The sequence below is a fragment of the Ammospiza caudacuta genome, chromosome 18, assembly GCF_027887145.1.
Source record: "Ammospiza caudacuta isolate bAmmCau1 chromosome 18, bAmmCau1.pri, whole genome shotgun sequence".
Taxonomy (NCBI): domain Eukaryota; kingdom Metazoa; phylum Chordata; class Aves; order Passeriformes; family Passerellidae; genus Ammospiza; species Ammospiza caudacuta.
This window is the reverse complement of record NC_080610.1, coordinates 3,832,632-3,846,412: the sequence shown is the minus strand read 5'-3', so window position 1 is coordinate 3,846,412 and position 13,781 is coordinate 3,832,632. Positions and strand designations below refer to the sequence as shown.

Below are 13,781 nucleotides of genomic sequence, written 5' to 3'. Positions count from 1 at the left end.
GGAGCAAGTTCAGGGTGAGTCTTCCATCCCTGAAGAGCAAGGGTGAACTGCTGGCTTGAGCTAGGAGTGAAAATGAACACAAGTCCATATGGTGCAGGAGGTTGGCTGGGTATTTTAGGTTTCTTTTAATTTTTTTTTTTTTTTTTGTCAACAGTAAACTAAGCTGGCTCATTTTGTAAATCAGTTTTCTCGCATAGAATTGGAGCTGAAACTCCAGGTCTCATTCCAGATCCACACTATCTGATTAATTCTGAGGCAGGATATTGCAGGCAGCCTAATAGTGTCACTTGTGAAGCTGTAACTACTCATGCAGCTTCTTTAGGTTGCACCTTCTGTCACTGAAGTTTTGAGAGTTGTAATTAAAACTCGTTTTTCTGAAGTTTTGTTTTGTCTCAGAGTATCAGCATTTGTTTGAAAGGGGAAGGAAGTGTGTAGGAATAATTGAGTCTTGCAGCCTCTCTCCTGTAGGAGGAAGCTGTGCAGTTAAAGGGTGTGAAGTGATTTAAACCACTCCTGATTAATCCCCCCTCCAAAGCTCAGTCAGTCTTACAGTTCAGTAGTAAGCTTGATGCTTGGTCTTTGTGTGGAATTAATCCATAGCTGAGATGATTCAGGACACACATGAGTAGTTTGTTCAGTTCAGCACATGCAAAAGAAGTTTTGACTGTATTTGAATAAATTAAAGTAAAAAAAAATAAAATAAAAAGTCTGCTCTTTTTAGGTCAACTTCCTTAATCTGGTTCCAGATGTGAGGGGGAGCCCGGTGGCAGTGGCAGCTGCAGAGGACATTGTGTATCTGCTGAAAGCTGAAGCTCCTGGCAGGATTCTGCACTCAGTCTATGGCCAGCCTGTCACCTGCCTTGATGTGGCTGCTCACGAGGCTGCCTTTGGCATCAAAACCTTTGGCTGGCTATTGAATGAGCCCAACCAGGTACTGGCATTATTTTCTGAGAAGATTTTTACACCTTTGTAATTAAGGAGAAAAGAGTTCATGCTGAGGACTTCTTTCCCTGCTCTCCAGCTTTGGAGAGTAGAGAGAAAATTCAGTGCAATAATCTGATGCTGCTTTGTGTTCTTCTTGGGCTGAAGTGAGGGATTATTGTTCAGCTGTGGAAATGAATTTGTAGAGAATTTTTAAAGTTTGACATAAGGTTTACATAGTATGTATCTATGTAAACTTTGAGATAGGAAATACTGACTTAGAAATACTATGGAATAAGAAATATTGTTGAGAGAGAAAGAACGAGAAACAAGTTTCAAAGGATGGTTTTATAAATAAGATTAGATACTTTGAGGAAATAGAATTATGAAAAATATATTGTATTAAGACTTATGAAGAGTAATTTTAGAGCCCAACCAGGTACTGTCATTATTTTCTGAGAAGATTTTTACACCTTTGTAATTAAGGAAAAAAGAATTCATGCTGAGGACTTCTTTCCCTGCTCTCCAGCTTTTGAGAGTAGAGAGAAAACAATTCAATGCAATAATCTGATGCTGCTTTGTGTTTTTCTGTGGGCTGAAGTGAGGGATTATTGTTCAGCTGTGGGAAATGAATTTGTAGAGAATTTTTAAAGTTTGACACAAGGTTTACACAGTATGTATCTGTATGTAAACTTTGAGATAGGAAATAGTGACTTAGAAATACTATGGGATAAGATAGATATTGTTGAGAAATAGAACCAGAAACAACTTTCAAAGGATGGCTTTATAAATAAGATTAGATACTTTAGGGAAATAGAATTATGAAAAATATATTGTAGTAAGATTTATGAAGAGTAATTTTAGATTATTAGTTTAAGACATTTACAGCATAGTGTGGTAAAAATTAATAAGTCAAAAACCACTTATACTATAGTGTAATTAAGAAATAATTAGCTTCTAATTGTGGTAGTATAAATTATAATATCTGTATTGTCTCATCCTTCACAAAAGACTAAAAATAGAATAGGAGCTTTTAAAACACCTCTCAGTTTTCCCATCTCTAGGTCAGATAAAAGCATAATCTGACATTCAGCCAGCTGGGTTCCCTGTGCACCCTCTGCTCCTCAGCAGGGCCTAGCTCAGTCTGTGCTGCATCAATGGCATCAGGGGGAACTCATCTCAAAAATCCCACCTAAAAACCCCAGGAAACAACCCCAAATCCCAAACCATCCCTCAGCCTCACTCCTCATCCTGAGCAGTGTCAGGCAAATGAGCACCCTTAGGAGGAGACTGCTTTTTTTGCTGTGCTTTTGAGTATTTGGCCAAACTGTGAGAGGATTTGGGTGTTTCCAGATGCCTTGGGAAGAGTTCCTGTCCCTTTCCTGCACCTTGCCTCCCTTTTCCAGTCCCTGTTTAATTCCATTTTTGTGTAACACTGAGGCTGTCAGCAGCGAGGGAAGGAGCAGGAGTGGAGCACCCACTGCAGACCTCTGTGGTCTGGAGTGTAAAAATGCAGGGTTTTCCTTGGCAAGGGACTGGAATGGGAAAGCTTTATTTAGGGCTTCCTCTGTAAGGGATGAACATGTTCAGCTGCATCTCATTCCCCTTAAAACCCCCATAAATACCTGGAGGGCTGAGATGCTGCGAGCTGTGCTGACGTCATTCATTCCTATGCTGTCCTAACCCAGCTCTTTTCCCTCCAGAGGTGGGAGGGCAGGAGGTGAAATTGCCTCATTTGGGGGCATTACCCCAGTGATCACTTTTGTGCCTCGTAAAGAACAGAGAAACTCTTGGTTTTCTGTGGTTGAGATGACCCTGAGGTGTTAGAAAGTCTCTTTTTCCCCAGCCCCGTGACTGAAGAAGAAGTCGAGATTCCTCGGTTCTGCTTTTCAAGGCTGTTTATTTTCTCTTATTTGTTACATTCCTTCTCTGACCCGCTGAGATCTGTCCAGCAGGTCAGTTTGTGGCACAGTCCCTGCCCTTGGGGTGGTGTTGGCTTTTTATACTAAGAACTACCTGTACTTTATTTACAATAATTTTCCAATACCCATCACCTATGTTAGACAGTCTGTCTCTACTCTAAACCAATCATGAAGTGTCACCATCACAGCAGAAGATGGAGGACAAGAAGAAGGAGAAGGACAGGACACACCCAGATTCCCCCATCTTGCTTCTTGAACCCCCATTCTAAGTCCCCAAAATTCTACATTTTCACCCTGTGATAAATTCAGTATAATTCTACTCAAGCTCTTGTGACTTGTAAATCTTCACACAAAGTTGGTAATTGTTTCCATGGACTAAAATCAAAGGTGCAGGTGTTTGTGACTCTGTGCCAAGGTCTCTGAGCCCCCTGCCAGGGTCTTGAATCACCCAGGGCAGCCAGAGCAATGTCCTGGGTTCCAAAACGAACTCCCCCAGCCCCGAGTGCTGCTCAGCAAAGCCAGACATTGTCACAGACATTTTATGAAAAATCCTTTCCTTAGGATTTTTTCTCCTGAGAAGCTGAGAGGCCTCAGGAACAAAATGTAACCAATGGTTATCTGCTGCTGTGCAATGCAACAGGTGCATCTGGGATTGGTTGTTTCTAATTAATGGCCAATCACAGTCCAGCTGTCTCAGACTCTTGGTCAGACACAAGCTTTTGTTATCATTCCTTTTGCTTCTTTGCAAGCCTTCTGATGAAATCCTTTCTTCTGTTCTTTTAGTATAGTTTTAATATAATATATATAATAAAATAATAAATCAGCCTTCTGAAACATGGAGTCAGATCCTCTTCTCTTCCCTCATCCCGAAACCCCTGAACACCACCACAGGACATCTTTCCTCATTTAGTCCTGAGCTCCCTGCTCTTGCTGGCAGATTGCATTAAACCTGGTGCATCCTAATCAGGGAGATGGGCGCAGCCAGCCAGGGGGTGTGACAAGGACACTGCCTTGGCACTGCTGCTCCAGCTGACATCACGCCGGAAATTAATTACTGCTGGCTCTTGTGCTAACGAGCGGCCCCGCGCAGACGTGAAGGGACTCTGCAGTGCCTGATTACACTGAGCCCACGGGGACAGCCTGGCTTTGGGACAGCTCCCCAGCCTGGAAATGCCATCCTGGAGGATTCCAGCCCCCCTGGCTGCTGCCTGTGTTCCTCCCCACTTCGGGGTTTTCTTTGTTTTCCTCCTGGTTGTTGTTTTCCTTCTGGCAATCCCTGCCTGGTAACCTGCTTCCTGATCAAAACACTTAGGGAAACCGTCTTTTTCCTCCCTCTCTCTTTTTATAAAATCATTTTCTAATTTTAGCCACGTTTGACAGCAGAGCTGAGATCTGAGGCATAAATTTACTGGGAACTTTTATGTTGGAGAGGAGGAAAACATCAAATCTGTGGCCTAGACTTGGCTCCTGTCAGATGAGAGACACCCGTGCAGGAGGGAGGAGAAAACAGAAATGCTTCATCCCTGACAAGTTCAGCTTGCGCTTTAGTAGCACCAGACAACCCAAATATGATGCTGTTTCTTGAAAGTTCTTCTGCTCTAGTGCTCCTGGAACTCTTTTTTGAAGTTAGGCAATGAAAGATTTTGTTGTTTCAGCTCTGTTAACTCAACATGAAATCCCTTCAAGTCCCAAATTCTGATATCTGTGTTCCCATCTAGGCTTGTCTAGGGCTAATTAAATACCCCAGATAATGACCCAAGGGGGAAATCCTTATTCCCAGGGCATCCAGGGGACATTCCTTGAGGGATGATGTCAGGCTAGTGACACATCCCCTGTGTCAGGCAGCTGGGAGCCCCCTGGTCACAGAGCTGCTGCAGCACCACAAGGCTGGGCATTCACCTGTGGGGATTTTGGGTTTAAACACCATGGAGGAGATTAAATCCACAGATTGGCTTTGGTCCTCTTCATGTCAGGATCTAAACCTCAAAAGGAGGCAGCAGGATAAATGTTAGGCTTGAGTTCATCTGGTTTCTGATGCAGTCTGGAGCTTTTCTCATAGCTGGTGTCTTTATAACCTTCCCTGAATCTGCTGTCAGGTAAGCCTGGTCTCCTACTACAGCTCAGGTGAGCTTTGTGGATTATTTCTATGAAATTTAGAGGTGTTTGTTCTCCTGAGATGAGGGGAAATATCCTAAAACACAACGTTCTCCTGTATTTCAAATTCTGTTCAAAATTTTTAACATTTTCAGCAGTTCTTGTGGATATGAGACAATGAACAAAGGAGGATTTGGGGGTTTTTCTACCAAAGAAGCTTCACACAACATGCATGAGGATTTTTGTTACAAGTATTGTCAGGCACATATCAGGTGAGGATTTTTGTTGCAGATATTGTCAGGCACAGTTCAGGTGAGGATTTTTGTTGTATTGTCAGGCACAGCTCAGGTGAGGATCTTTGTTGCAAATATTGTCAGGCACAGTTCAGGTGAGGATTTTCATTACAGATATTGTCAGGCACAGTTCAGGTGTGGTTTTGGTTGCTTGTGCACAAATGTGAACCTGATTCCAGGGCTGGGGAGGAGAGGAGGGAAGGGATGATTTCACAGCTTCCAGCTCAGTCAGAAGCTGGATGTGCTGAGATCAGCTCTCTGGGGTGCTGCTTGTTCATGCTGCTGCTTTTGCAGCTCTCTGGAGCTGCTGATTGGCTTGAGGAAAGGTGTTCAACCTCACCTGGCTCCTCTCAGCAGCCATTGAAACACTGCCTGGGTTTGCTCCTGGATTTCGTGTTTCCATGGAATTCTTCAGCTGCTTGGAAATGTGAGTGTGTCCAGTAGAATTAACCGGTGATAGTGAGTGAAAACAAATTTGAAATTATAGAATCCTTGAGTGGTTTGGGTTGGAAGGGACATTAAAGCCCATCCAGTGCCACCCCTGCCATGGCAGGGACACCTCCCACTGTCCCAGGCTGCTCCAAGCCCCAGTGTCCAACCTGGTCTTGGACACTGCCAAAGCTGCTCTGGACAGCAGTAAATACTCCTTGAAATTGAGTTTCATACTTTACAGTCATTTTTGGGTGATATAATTAGTTCATGACTGCTTTATATGAGCTTTTACACCTTACTTACACCTTATTTTAACTAAAGTCCTCCTAACTGAGAAGCTGCATTGTCTTTTCTGGTGTTGAATGTCTGCAGTTCTCATGGAGTTCCAAAGACTTCAATTTTTTTAAACTTAGGTTTTTTTGTTTAAAAAATGTGGGGCTTTTCACTTCTGGTGGCTTCTGTGACCCTTGTAAAGAGCCCAGTTTTCAACAAATTCATCTTTATGAACTCTTGTTTTCATACCAGTAGAAGGGCAGGGCTTGCTGGTGTTTGAACAGATGGAACTTGCCCAAATGTCTCTCTTTGAGGAGCTGCAGGGCTGCAGGGTGTTAGCAGATCTTTGGAGGTGTTGAAAGGTGTTTTAAATACCTTTTTATTTATAAGCTCTTTGGTACCATGTAAGAGAGACAGAACTCTCTGAGGAACTGAACTATTGCAAGGAAAAGACACCAGCAGAGAGTCCAGAGCTTTTCCTTGTCTAAATTTTGATCATGAGTGTTTGATGAGTCCAGAACTTTTCCTTGTCTAATTTTGCATGATTTCTTGATCAAACACTCTAAGTTACCAGGAATAATAATAGTAATAGTAGTAGTAGTAGTAGTAGTAGTAGTAATAATAATAATAATAATAATATTTTGAAAGTTGAAATAAATAAAATACTAAATAAATAATAACTAATAAATAAATCAACCCTTTTCTATTGGCTGATATTGGCTGACATTAAGGACATTCTGCTTTTTCCCCCTGTGTGTGCTACAGTGTGAGTGCCTCAAAAATGGCACAGTGGCTGAGGTGGGTGTCTCAGGTTTGGAAAATACAGCTGCTAGGATGTGCCATGAATATTCCAGGTGATGAAACCAAGGGATTGAATTCAGTTTTTAAGGTTCACCTTGCCTCAGAAGGTTTCCCTCAGGTTAGGGAGCACCTGTCCCTGGGCTAGAGGGATTTCTGAGTGTGTGGGTGGTTCGGTGGGTAAACACAACATCCTCCCCACGGGCCATGGAGCTCTTAGCTCCACCAGGCACGAGTCAAAGGAGCCTGGTGACCCCATTGCAGTCCTAGCAGACATCTGCCCACATCCCAGCCCATCCCAGGCTGGCAGAGCCCCGGGGGCTGGCAGTGCCCAGGGCTGCAGGTGCGTTGGCAGCGCCCAGCGCGGAGCTTGGCTCCCCTGCTTGCCACCAGCCTGCAGCCTCGCTCTGCAACTCCAGGCACGGGGAAACTTCAAAGGGAAAAGCAAACTGCACTTGTCTTTAGCTCTGTGTGTGACTTGTGCAGCAGGTGTTGGATGGGGAGGAGCAGGGAGCTGCTTTTCCTGCTGGATTTGCTGGGAGCTGTGCTGCTGCTTTTGGGTTTTCAGGCATCGCCCGGCACGTGCGTCTGCCAGCAAAAGTCACCTTTAGGATGGCATGAAAGTCAATTTTCCACATGCTCAGAGAAGCACTTGTGTTCCCAGCTCCCCACAATGACTTCTATCTGGCAAGAACTTGAAAAATAGTCTCTCTGGCTGATTGTCAAAAATTACATCATATTGGAGTAAACTGCTTTTAAATCAAACATCCATTATTCATGGATATTAACTGCTTTTTTATTTATTTATTTTTTTAACTGGCTGTTTTGTGTTTGATTTACTCTTTTTCTTCTTCTCTGATTGTCTGTCTGTCTCCTTCAGCTGCTCCTTTTAAATCTTAGCTCATCTTGAAATTTATGGAGCCAGAACACTTATCTGTGTGCACAAGTATCAGCGTGCTGACCTTGCATTTGTTAACAGTCAGATTGTTTTTGTTGTTGTTGCAGTGTTATGTGCCATATTTACAGTAGGCAATCCAATACATTTGCACAGGGAAACTGTGCCCCTGGGGCTTGTAAACTTTAAAAATATTCTTGTTTTCCACATCACTTCAGATATAAAACCCAAACTTGCAGCAGTGTGTACCATATGTTGTGTTTAATTTGATGAGTTCCCCCACAAATGCATATTCCTGCTTTTGTAGGTACCCTCTGGATTGGATGGGTTTGACCTGAGCAGAAACCAGATCCCTTTTTTGTTTGTGGTGGACTTGGAATTTCACAGCCCCTTTTTCATTGGCAATATTTTTGTGTATTCAGGCAATGTTTTTTCCAATTGGCAGAGGGCTGGACAGAAGCAAAGGGGAGAAATATAATCTGAAAATAAATGTAAATTCTGTCCTCAGGCTTGCTGCTTGATCCTCTGCCCCTCTGAGCAACTCAGAGTGGTTTTATTTTACTTGAAATGACAGAAACCTCAATCCTGGATGGTTCTTTCTGAAAAAGTGCTTCTGTAATGGATCCTGTGTGTTGTTCAGCGAGGAGAAGGATGTAGGGTTTGAGTGTGGTTTCACAACGTGCTTTTTGCTGATATTTATGATCCTCCCTCCAATACTGCATCTAAATAAGAACCAAATTCAGAGAATAAGAAGAAGAAGAACAAACACACAGAGGGATTCACCCAGTTCTGAGACACAGCTCAGCCTCCAGCTGCCCCACGCTGTTCCTGTGGACAGGAGGTGGGAAAGGAAAAGGGAAAGAAGGGAAAGGGAGAGGAAAAGGGAAGGGAAAGGGAAAGGGAGGCAGGAATGGGGAGGGAGAGGAAAAGGGAAAGGGAAAGGGAAATCAGCTCATCCCAGAGCAGGCATGTGCTGGCTGCCATCCAGGACAGTGGGATGGACACCCCAGCTCTTGTTGAAAGTACCACAGGCTCTTTGATAACAAGTGCTCAGGGATTTGTTGTTTTAATGTTCTGTCCAAAAAAGACATCTCCAACAGAACAGCATCCCAAAACACCTGCTGGGGTTTTGGCCACGCATGGAAGAGTTCCATCAGCAGCATTTCCTACAGTTCCTTGGTTTTTCTTGGAAGTGTCTCAAGCAGAGTGCATCGACCACGCTTGACCTCACTTAGCAGCGAGATGTAACAAAGCTCACAGCTCAGCTCTTCTGGCTCCAGAGCCTTTAATTCTTTGGGAATTCATTTCAGGCATCTTTCATGAGTTCTTGGACAGCATTTAAAGTGAGCTCCCTGTCCCTAGCACTCTGCAGTTCTGTGCAGAACAGTAACTTTGCCTTTTTTCCCGTGCCTGGGCTGGGTTCCTGGTGTGTCCCTCCCAGAGGAGCAGCCACAGGCTGAGCTGTGCCCAAGTCACCCAGCAAAGAGGGGAATTAGTCTAATGCACTGCCTTAACAAAGGGGAGACTATGAGCATGAATTATTAATACCCCCAGTCTGTGGCAGTGGGCTGAAATGAAGTCCCATTTGCTCAGCCTTATTAAAAGAGAGAGAGAGAGAGGGAGGGATGGTAAAGGTCGTTAAGGGACTTGTAACAGGGAAGGGATCGCCTCGGAGATGGATAATGTGTTTGCTAATCTCTGTGGTCTTTAACTAAACAGAATGCTGGAGGTGCTCTGGCTATTCCTGGCTTGTTGAATTATTAAGCATTCAGGGAGATTGCCTGGCTCTTGGCCAACAACTTGGACTTTTCATTTGGCCAATGTTAATAGGTGACACTTTTTATTTGGGGCGTTGGATCCCGGTGCTGCCTGCACGGGGTCTTTAATGCTTTTCCTCCCTGAGGTCCCAGAGGGGCCAGGGCTGCTCATTAGTGTGTTATCCCAGGGTTCTTCATTTCACACCCAAATGCTCTTGGTTCACTTCCCTCACTTCGGTACCTATTAGGTCACTGGGCTTGGGTGTCCATTATAGGATTATAAATACCTTTAAAAGGGTAATCCCTTTGCAGTGTGCATTATAGGATTATAAACCTCCCAGAGATCTTATGCTTTATCTGCCCTTTAACACACAGGCCCTTATTTCAAGTCCCTATTGACCAGGTATTTCCATTCTCTCTCCTTGGCCTTTGTAAGGAAAATCCTTCTTGCCTTGGGATATTACAGGAGAGCTCATCAGAGGTGTTCCAGCAACTTCAGAATTGTCATCAGTGTGCTCTTAAATCCCTGTCTCCAGGAAATTATTATTCAGACTTAAGCATTCTGAGTGCTTTTAGCTTCTTTACTTATCAATTGGTCAGGATAAGGGTTTGAAATTCATTTGCAGGTCATGGAACTGCTCAAGACAGGTTGAATTTCGAGATAGGCAAAACCTGGATACTGAAAATCACAGAGACTCTTCCAGTGATGGGACTAATTGGTTAGAAAGACATTTGTGCATGATAAAATTTAAAATAAATTTAAATCAGTAACCAGATTGCTGGTTAAAATAAACAATCTTTAAAAGAATAGAGATAGGCATGAGAAGGAGTTGAAGGGGGTAGCAGAAGATGATACAAGCTTTTCTTCCATTTTTGTGGGTGTGAACCCTTTTTTTTTTACAGATCCTTAGATGCAATCCCTTTAAATTACAGGCCACCCTCAAGTTATGTGAGGAGAAATAAATTTTTTTCCCAGCTGCTTTTACCTGTGAGCTTTGCTATGGGCCTACAGGCAGAGCAAATGCAACATGGAAAACATTCCATGGGAATCTTTCGGTGCAGTTTTTCATTCCAGCCTTTCATGGCCGTGGCTGGATGTTCAAATATGTATCCTATGTTTATAGCAGAGATGGGAGCTCTGGTCATTTAGATAAATTAATAGTTTATGGATGTTCACTGCAAGTATCAGCCCCAGGGGACTTTTAAGAAAGCAGCTTTTGGCCCTCTCCCCTCTGGAGTTTTAACATCCAGCTGGGAAGGGCCCAACTGGGAGCTGGAATGCATTGCTCCTGACCCTGTCAGTTCTTTCTTCAGCTGAATTCAGCACTTTATTGCCTTTGTCTTTTGTTCCAAACTTTTCAAGGAGAAGTTTGAGTTGCCAGGCACAGATATTAATTTCCTTAGCACTGAGAACCCTTCGAGGTGCCTTTGCCAGAACATCATTATCTGTGGGTTTGGTTACTGAGCTGTTGGGAGCTGGGCTGAAGTGAGAACAGGCTGTAAACTGGTTTTTACCTCAAACACTAACATTGCCATGCAGTTTGTAGCAGCTTTTTTCCTTGGGGTGGAAGTTTAAATTAATTTTTATTTAAATTTAACTTTTATGTCCTAGGTTTTCCAACAAAGGTCATCCTTGCTTTGGTTTTTTGGGTCTTAAGGATGAAAAATGCCATGTTTTTTGAGACAGCTTCACAAAGAACTAATTGGGAGATTATAAATCTTACGAACTCCTAAGGAAGTTGGATGTGTTGATCCTAATAGGGAACTGAATTTGCCTGAGAGAATGGCAGGTGGAGGAAACCTCCAAATTCTCTGTCTCTCTTTGCCCTGTTCCTTGAGATCTTCAAAGCTTCACTTTGGTTGCCCAGAGGCCTCCATCACAGAATGCTCCTCTCCTTCTCTCTTAATTCACCTTTCAGATCTCTGAAATGGCACAGATAGGAAATAAAAGGCCAGGCAGCATCAGCGCTGCTGTTCTGGCAAATGTTGAAATAATCCATCCAGATAGTGCAATGTTTATTGAGCTGCACGTGGCTATAATCAGCAAATTAGAAGTAAATAATATTGATGTGACGATGACATGGCCATGCTGATGTTGCCATGGAAGCTGTGGGGTTTTTCTGGTGTTTCAAATACCATTAACTCTTCTCATGGTCACAAGGTCTCTTTTCATTTCAACAAGCAATACCATGAAATTGAATCATGTTTATGAAGTTATATAAGGCCAGGTGCAGCACTGAGCTCCACTGGGCTTTGACCAGTGCATTTTTCTGTTTCTAAAAATATTTGTTCTCCTAAATTGAAAGGCCCAAGCAGACAGATCAGATGTGGCCCCACAGGAAGGACAGCAAACGTGATTAAACTGATGGAGGAGAGGAGTGGGAACGGGCAGGGAACAACTCGTGCTTCTCATCCAGGCTCTGCTTGAATCATCTCAGATGCTGCCTAAAATCAGAGTTGTTTTTCTGTCTTTCCCATCTGAGCTGCCACTTCAGATGTGACATTTCTGTGTGTGTGTGTGAGGGCAACCAGGCTCTCAGTGTGTGCTCAGCTCTACCCTGCAGTTCCTGCTGCACTTGACCAGATCTGCCTCTCACTGTCCATCTGTCCAGACCTCCTCAGGGCTGCTGCTGTTTGCTTTTGCTGCTCTCTCAAGCACTAAAATTGATGAGGAAACCCTTTTTTTTTTTCCTGTAACCCCAAAGATGTCACCTGTGGTTTCCCTGAGAGCTGTGCCTGGCCATTCTGGGGGTGCATCCCTGCTTGTGGCTGGATCCCACTGGGAAACCTGAATTCCTGATTTCTGAGGGTGTCTGTGGTGGTGTTCACAGGGGTCCCAGCATGAGGGAAGAGATGAGGATCTGACTCCATGTTTCAGAAGGCTGATTTATTATTTTATTATATATATTATATTAAAACTATACTAAAGGAATAGAAGAAAGGATTTCATCAGTAGGTTAGCTAAGAATAGAAAAAGAAGGAATGAATAATAATGGCTTGTGACTGACCAGTGAGTCTGAAACCACTGGTCTGTGATTGACAAGTACATGAGACCAATCACAGATGCACCTGTTGCATTCACAGCAGCAGATAATCAATGTTTACATTTTGTTCCTGAGGCTTCTCAGCTTCTCAGGAGAAAAAATCCTGAGGAAAGGATTTTTCAGAAAATATCGTGGCTACAGGTGTCATTGCCTTTCTTCACAGGGGTAGATCTGTCTCTTGGTGCTGTTTTACACATCAAGGAACAAGTTCTGCAGAACCCCTCAGGTGGTCACAGCTCTGCTTTGTGGGGCAGCAAAACCTTGTCGTGGTGCTCCTGCTGAATTATGTGGTGTTTTATTCCCTCTCTGCCAGATCCTCCTTTACAACCTGGAAACAAACCAGTGTGTGACCAAGGTGGGCAACTCCATGGGTGCCTTCTCATGTGTCAACCTCCACAGCAGCCCCCCCAACATGCTGGTGGCAGGCAACAAGGACAGAAGGTGAGTGATCCCCACCTCCAGCTCCCTGTCCTACATCTGGCCCTGCTGGAATCGCTCTCTCGTCTCGTGTTTCCATCAAGTTGAGGAACAAACTATTAGGTAATAGTTGGATGTGGCTGTCAGTGTGCTTTGTCTGGGAAGCTCCATGGGAAGAGGAGCTTTCTGAGCCATTTGGTGGAGGCAGTTGGTGCACAGCCCAGCGAGACCACTTGGAATCTCTTCCACTTCCCCACCGCCACCCGCAAAATGAGTTTGGCATTTAAAAGCTCACTTTCCGATATTAAAAAAATAACCTAAGGGATGAATCATGGAGGATGAGATGGGCCCTGCTGCCAAATGATGTCAAAAGTGTATTTGGGAACACTGTGATGTCCCTCAGGTGACAGAGAAAAAAAGAGACTTTCATATGAACAGATTCCAGCTTCTATTTAGCTGATTAGCAGCTTTCTCTTTAACTCCTTGGCTTGGGGAGTAGGATTTTCCCAGCTCAGTGTCTGCTGCCAGGAATGGCCGCTCTGGGAACAGGCAGTGCAAAAGGATTAAAGTGCTTAAAAAGACCCTTTGAGTCCAATTTTTAGATTTCCTTTTTTTGGCCAGTCGTTTGTGGGGTCTGATCCAGTGCACCAAAGGAGATGTGGGATGGCCAGGAGCCAGTCTCTAATGGCTCCTGCTTCCTTCCCTCCTCCTTTCCACACTGGGCACCAGGCTGCAGGTGGTGCTCTGCTCTGGTGCTGGGATCAGATTGGAAGGCGGGCACTTCCCTCTGCCAAATCCCAGACCTCTGTCCCGCCAGTGCAGCAGCTTGCAAAAATGATTATTTTGTCAAACAGCTTTTTTTTTTTTATTCCTGGAGAATAGGGAGTGTGAGCAAACCTCACACTTTCTCAGCAAGGAGCATAAAGGAAATAGCT

General features: G+C 44.0%; 1 protein-coding gene across 1 annotated transcript in view; it reads left to right on the top strand.

The window, feature by feature from the left end:
• Positions 1-13,781, top strand: part of FBXW8 (F-box and WD repeat domain containing 8) — a 61,468-nt gene that overhangs the window by 34,876 nt on the left and 12,811 nt on the right. The window contains exons 7-8 of the mRNA XM_058816948.1: positions 722-931; positions 12,743-12,870. Coding sequence (XP_058672931.1) covers positions 722-931; positions 12,743-12,870 — 338 coding nt within the window. The remainder of the gene's footprint in view (positions 1-721; positions 932-12,742; positions 12,871-13,781) is intronic.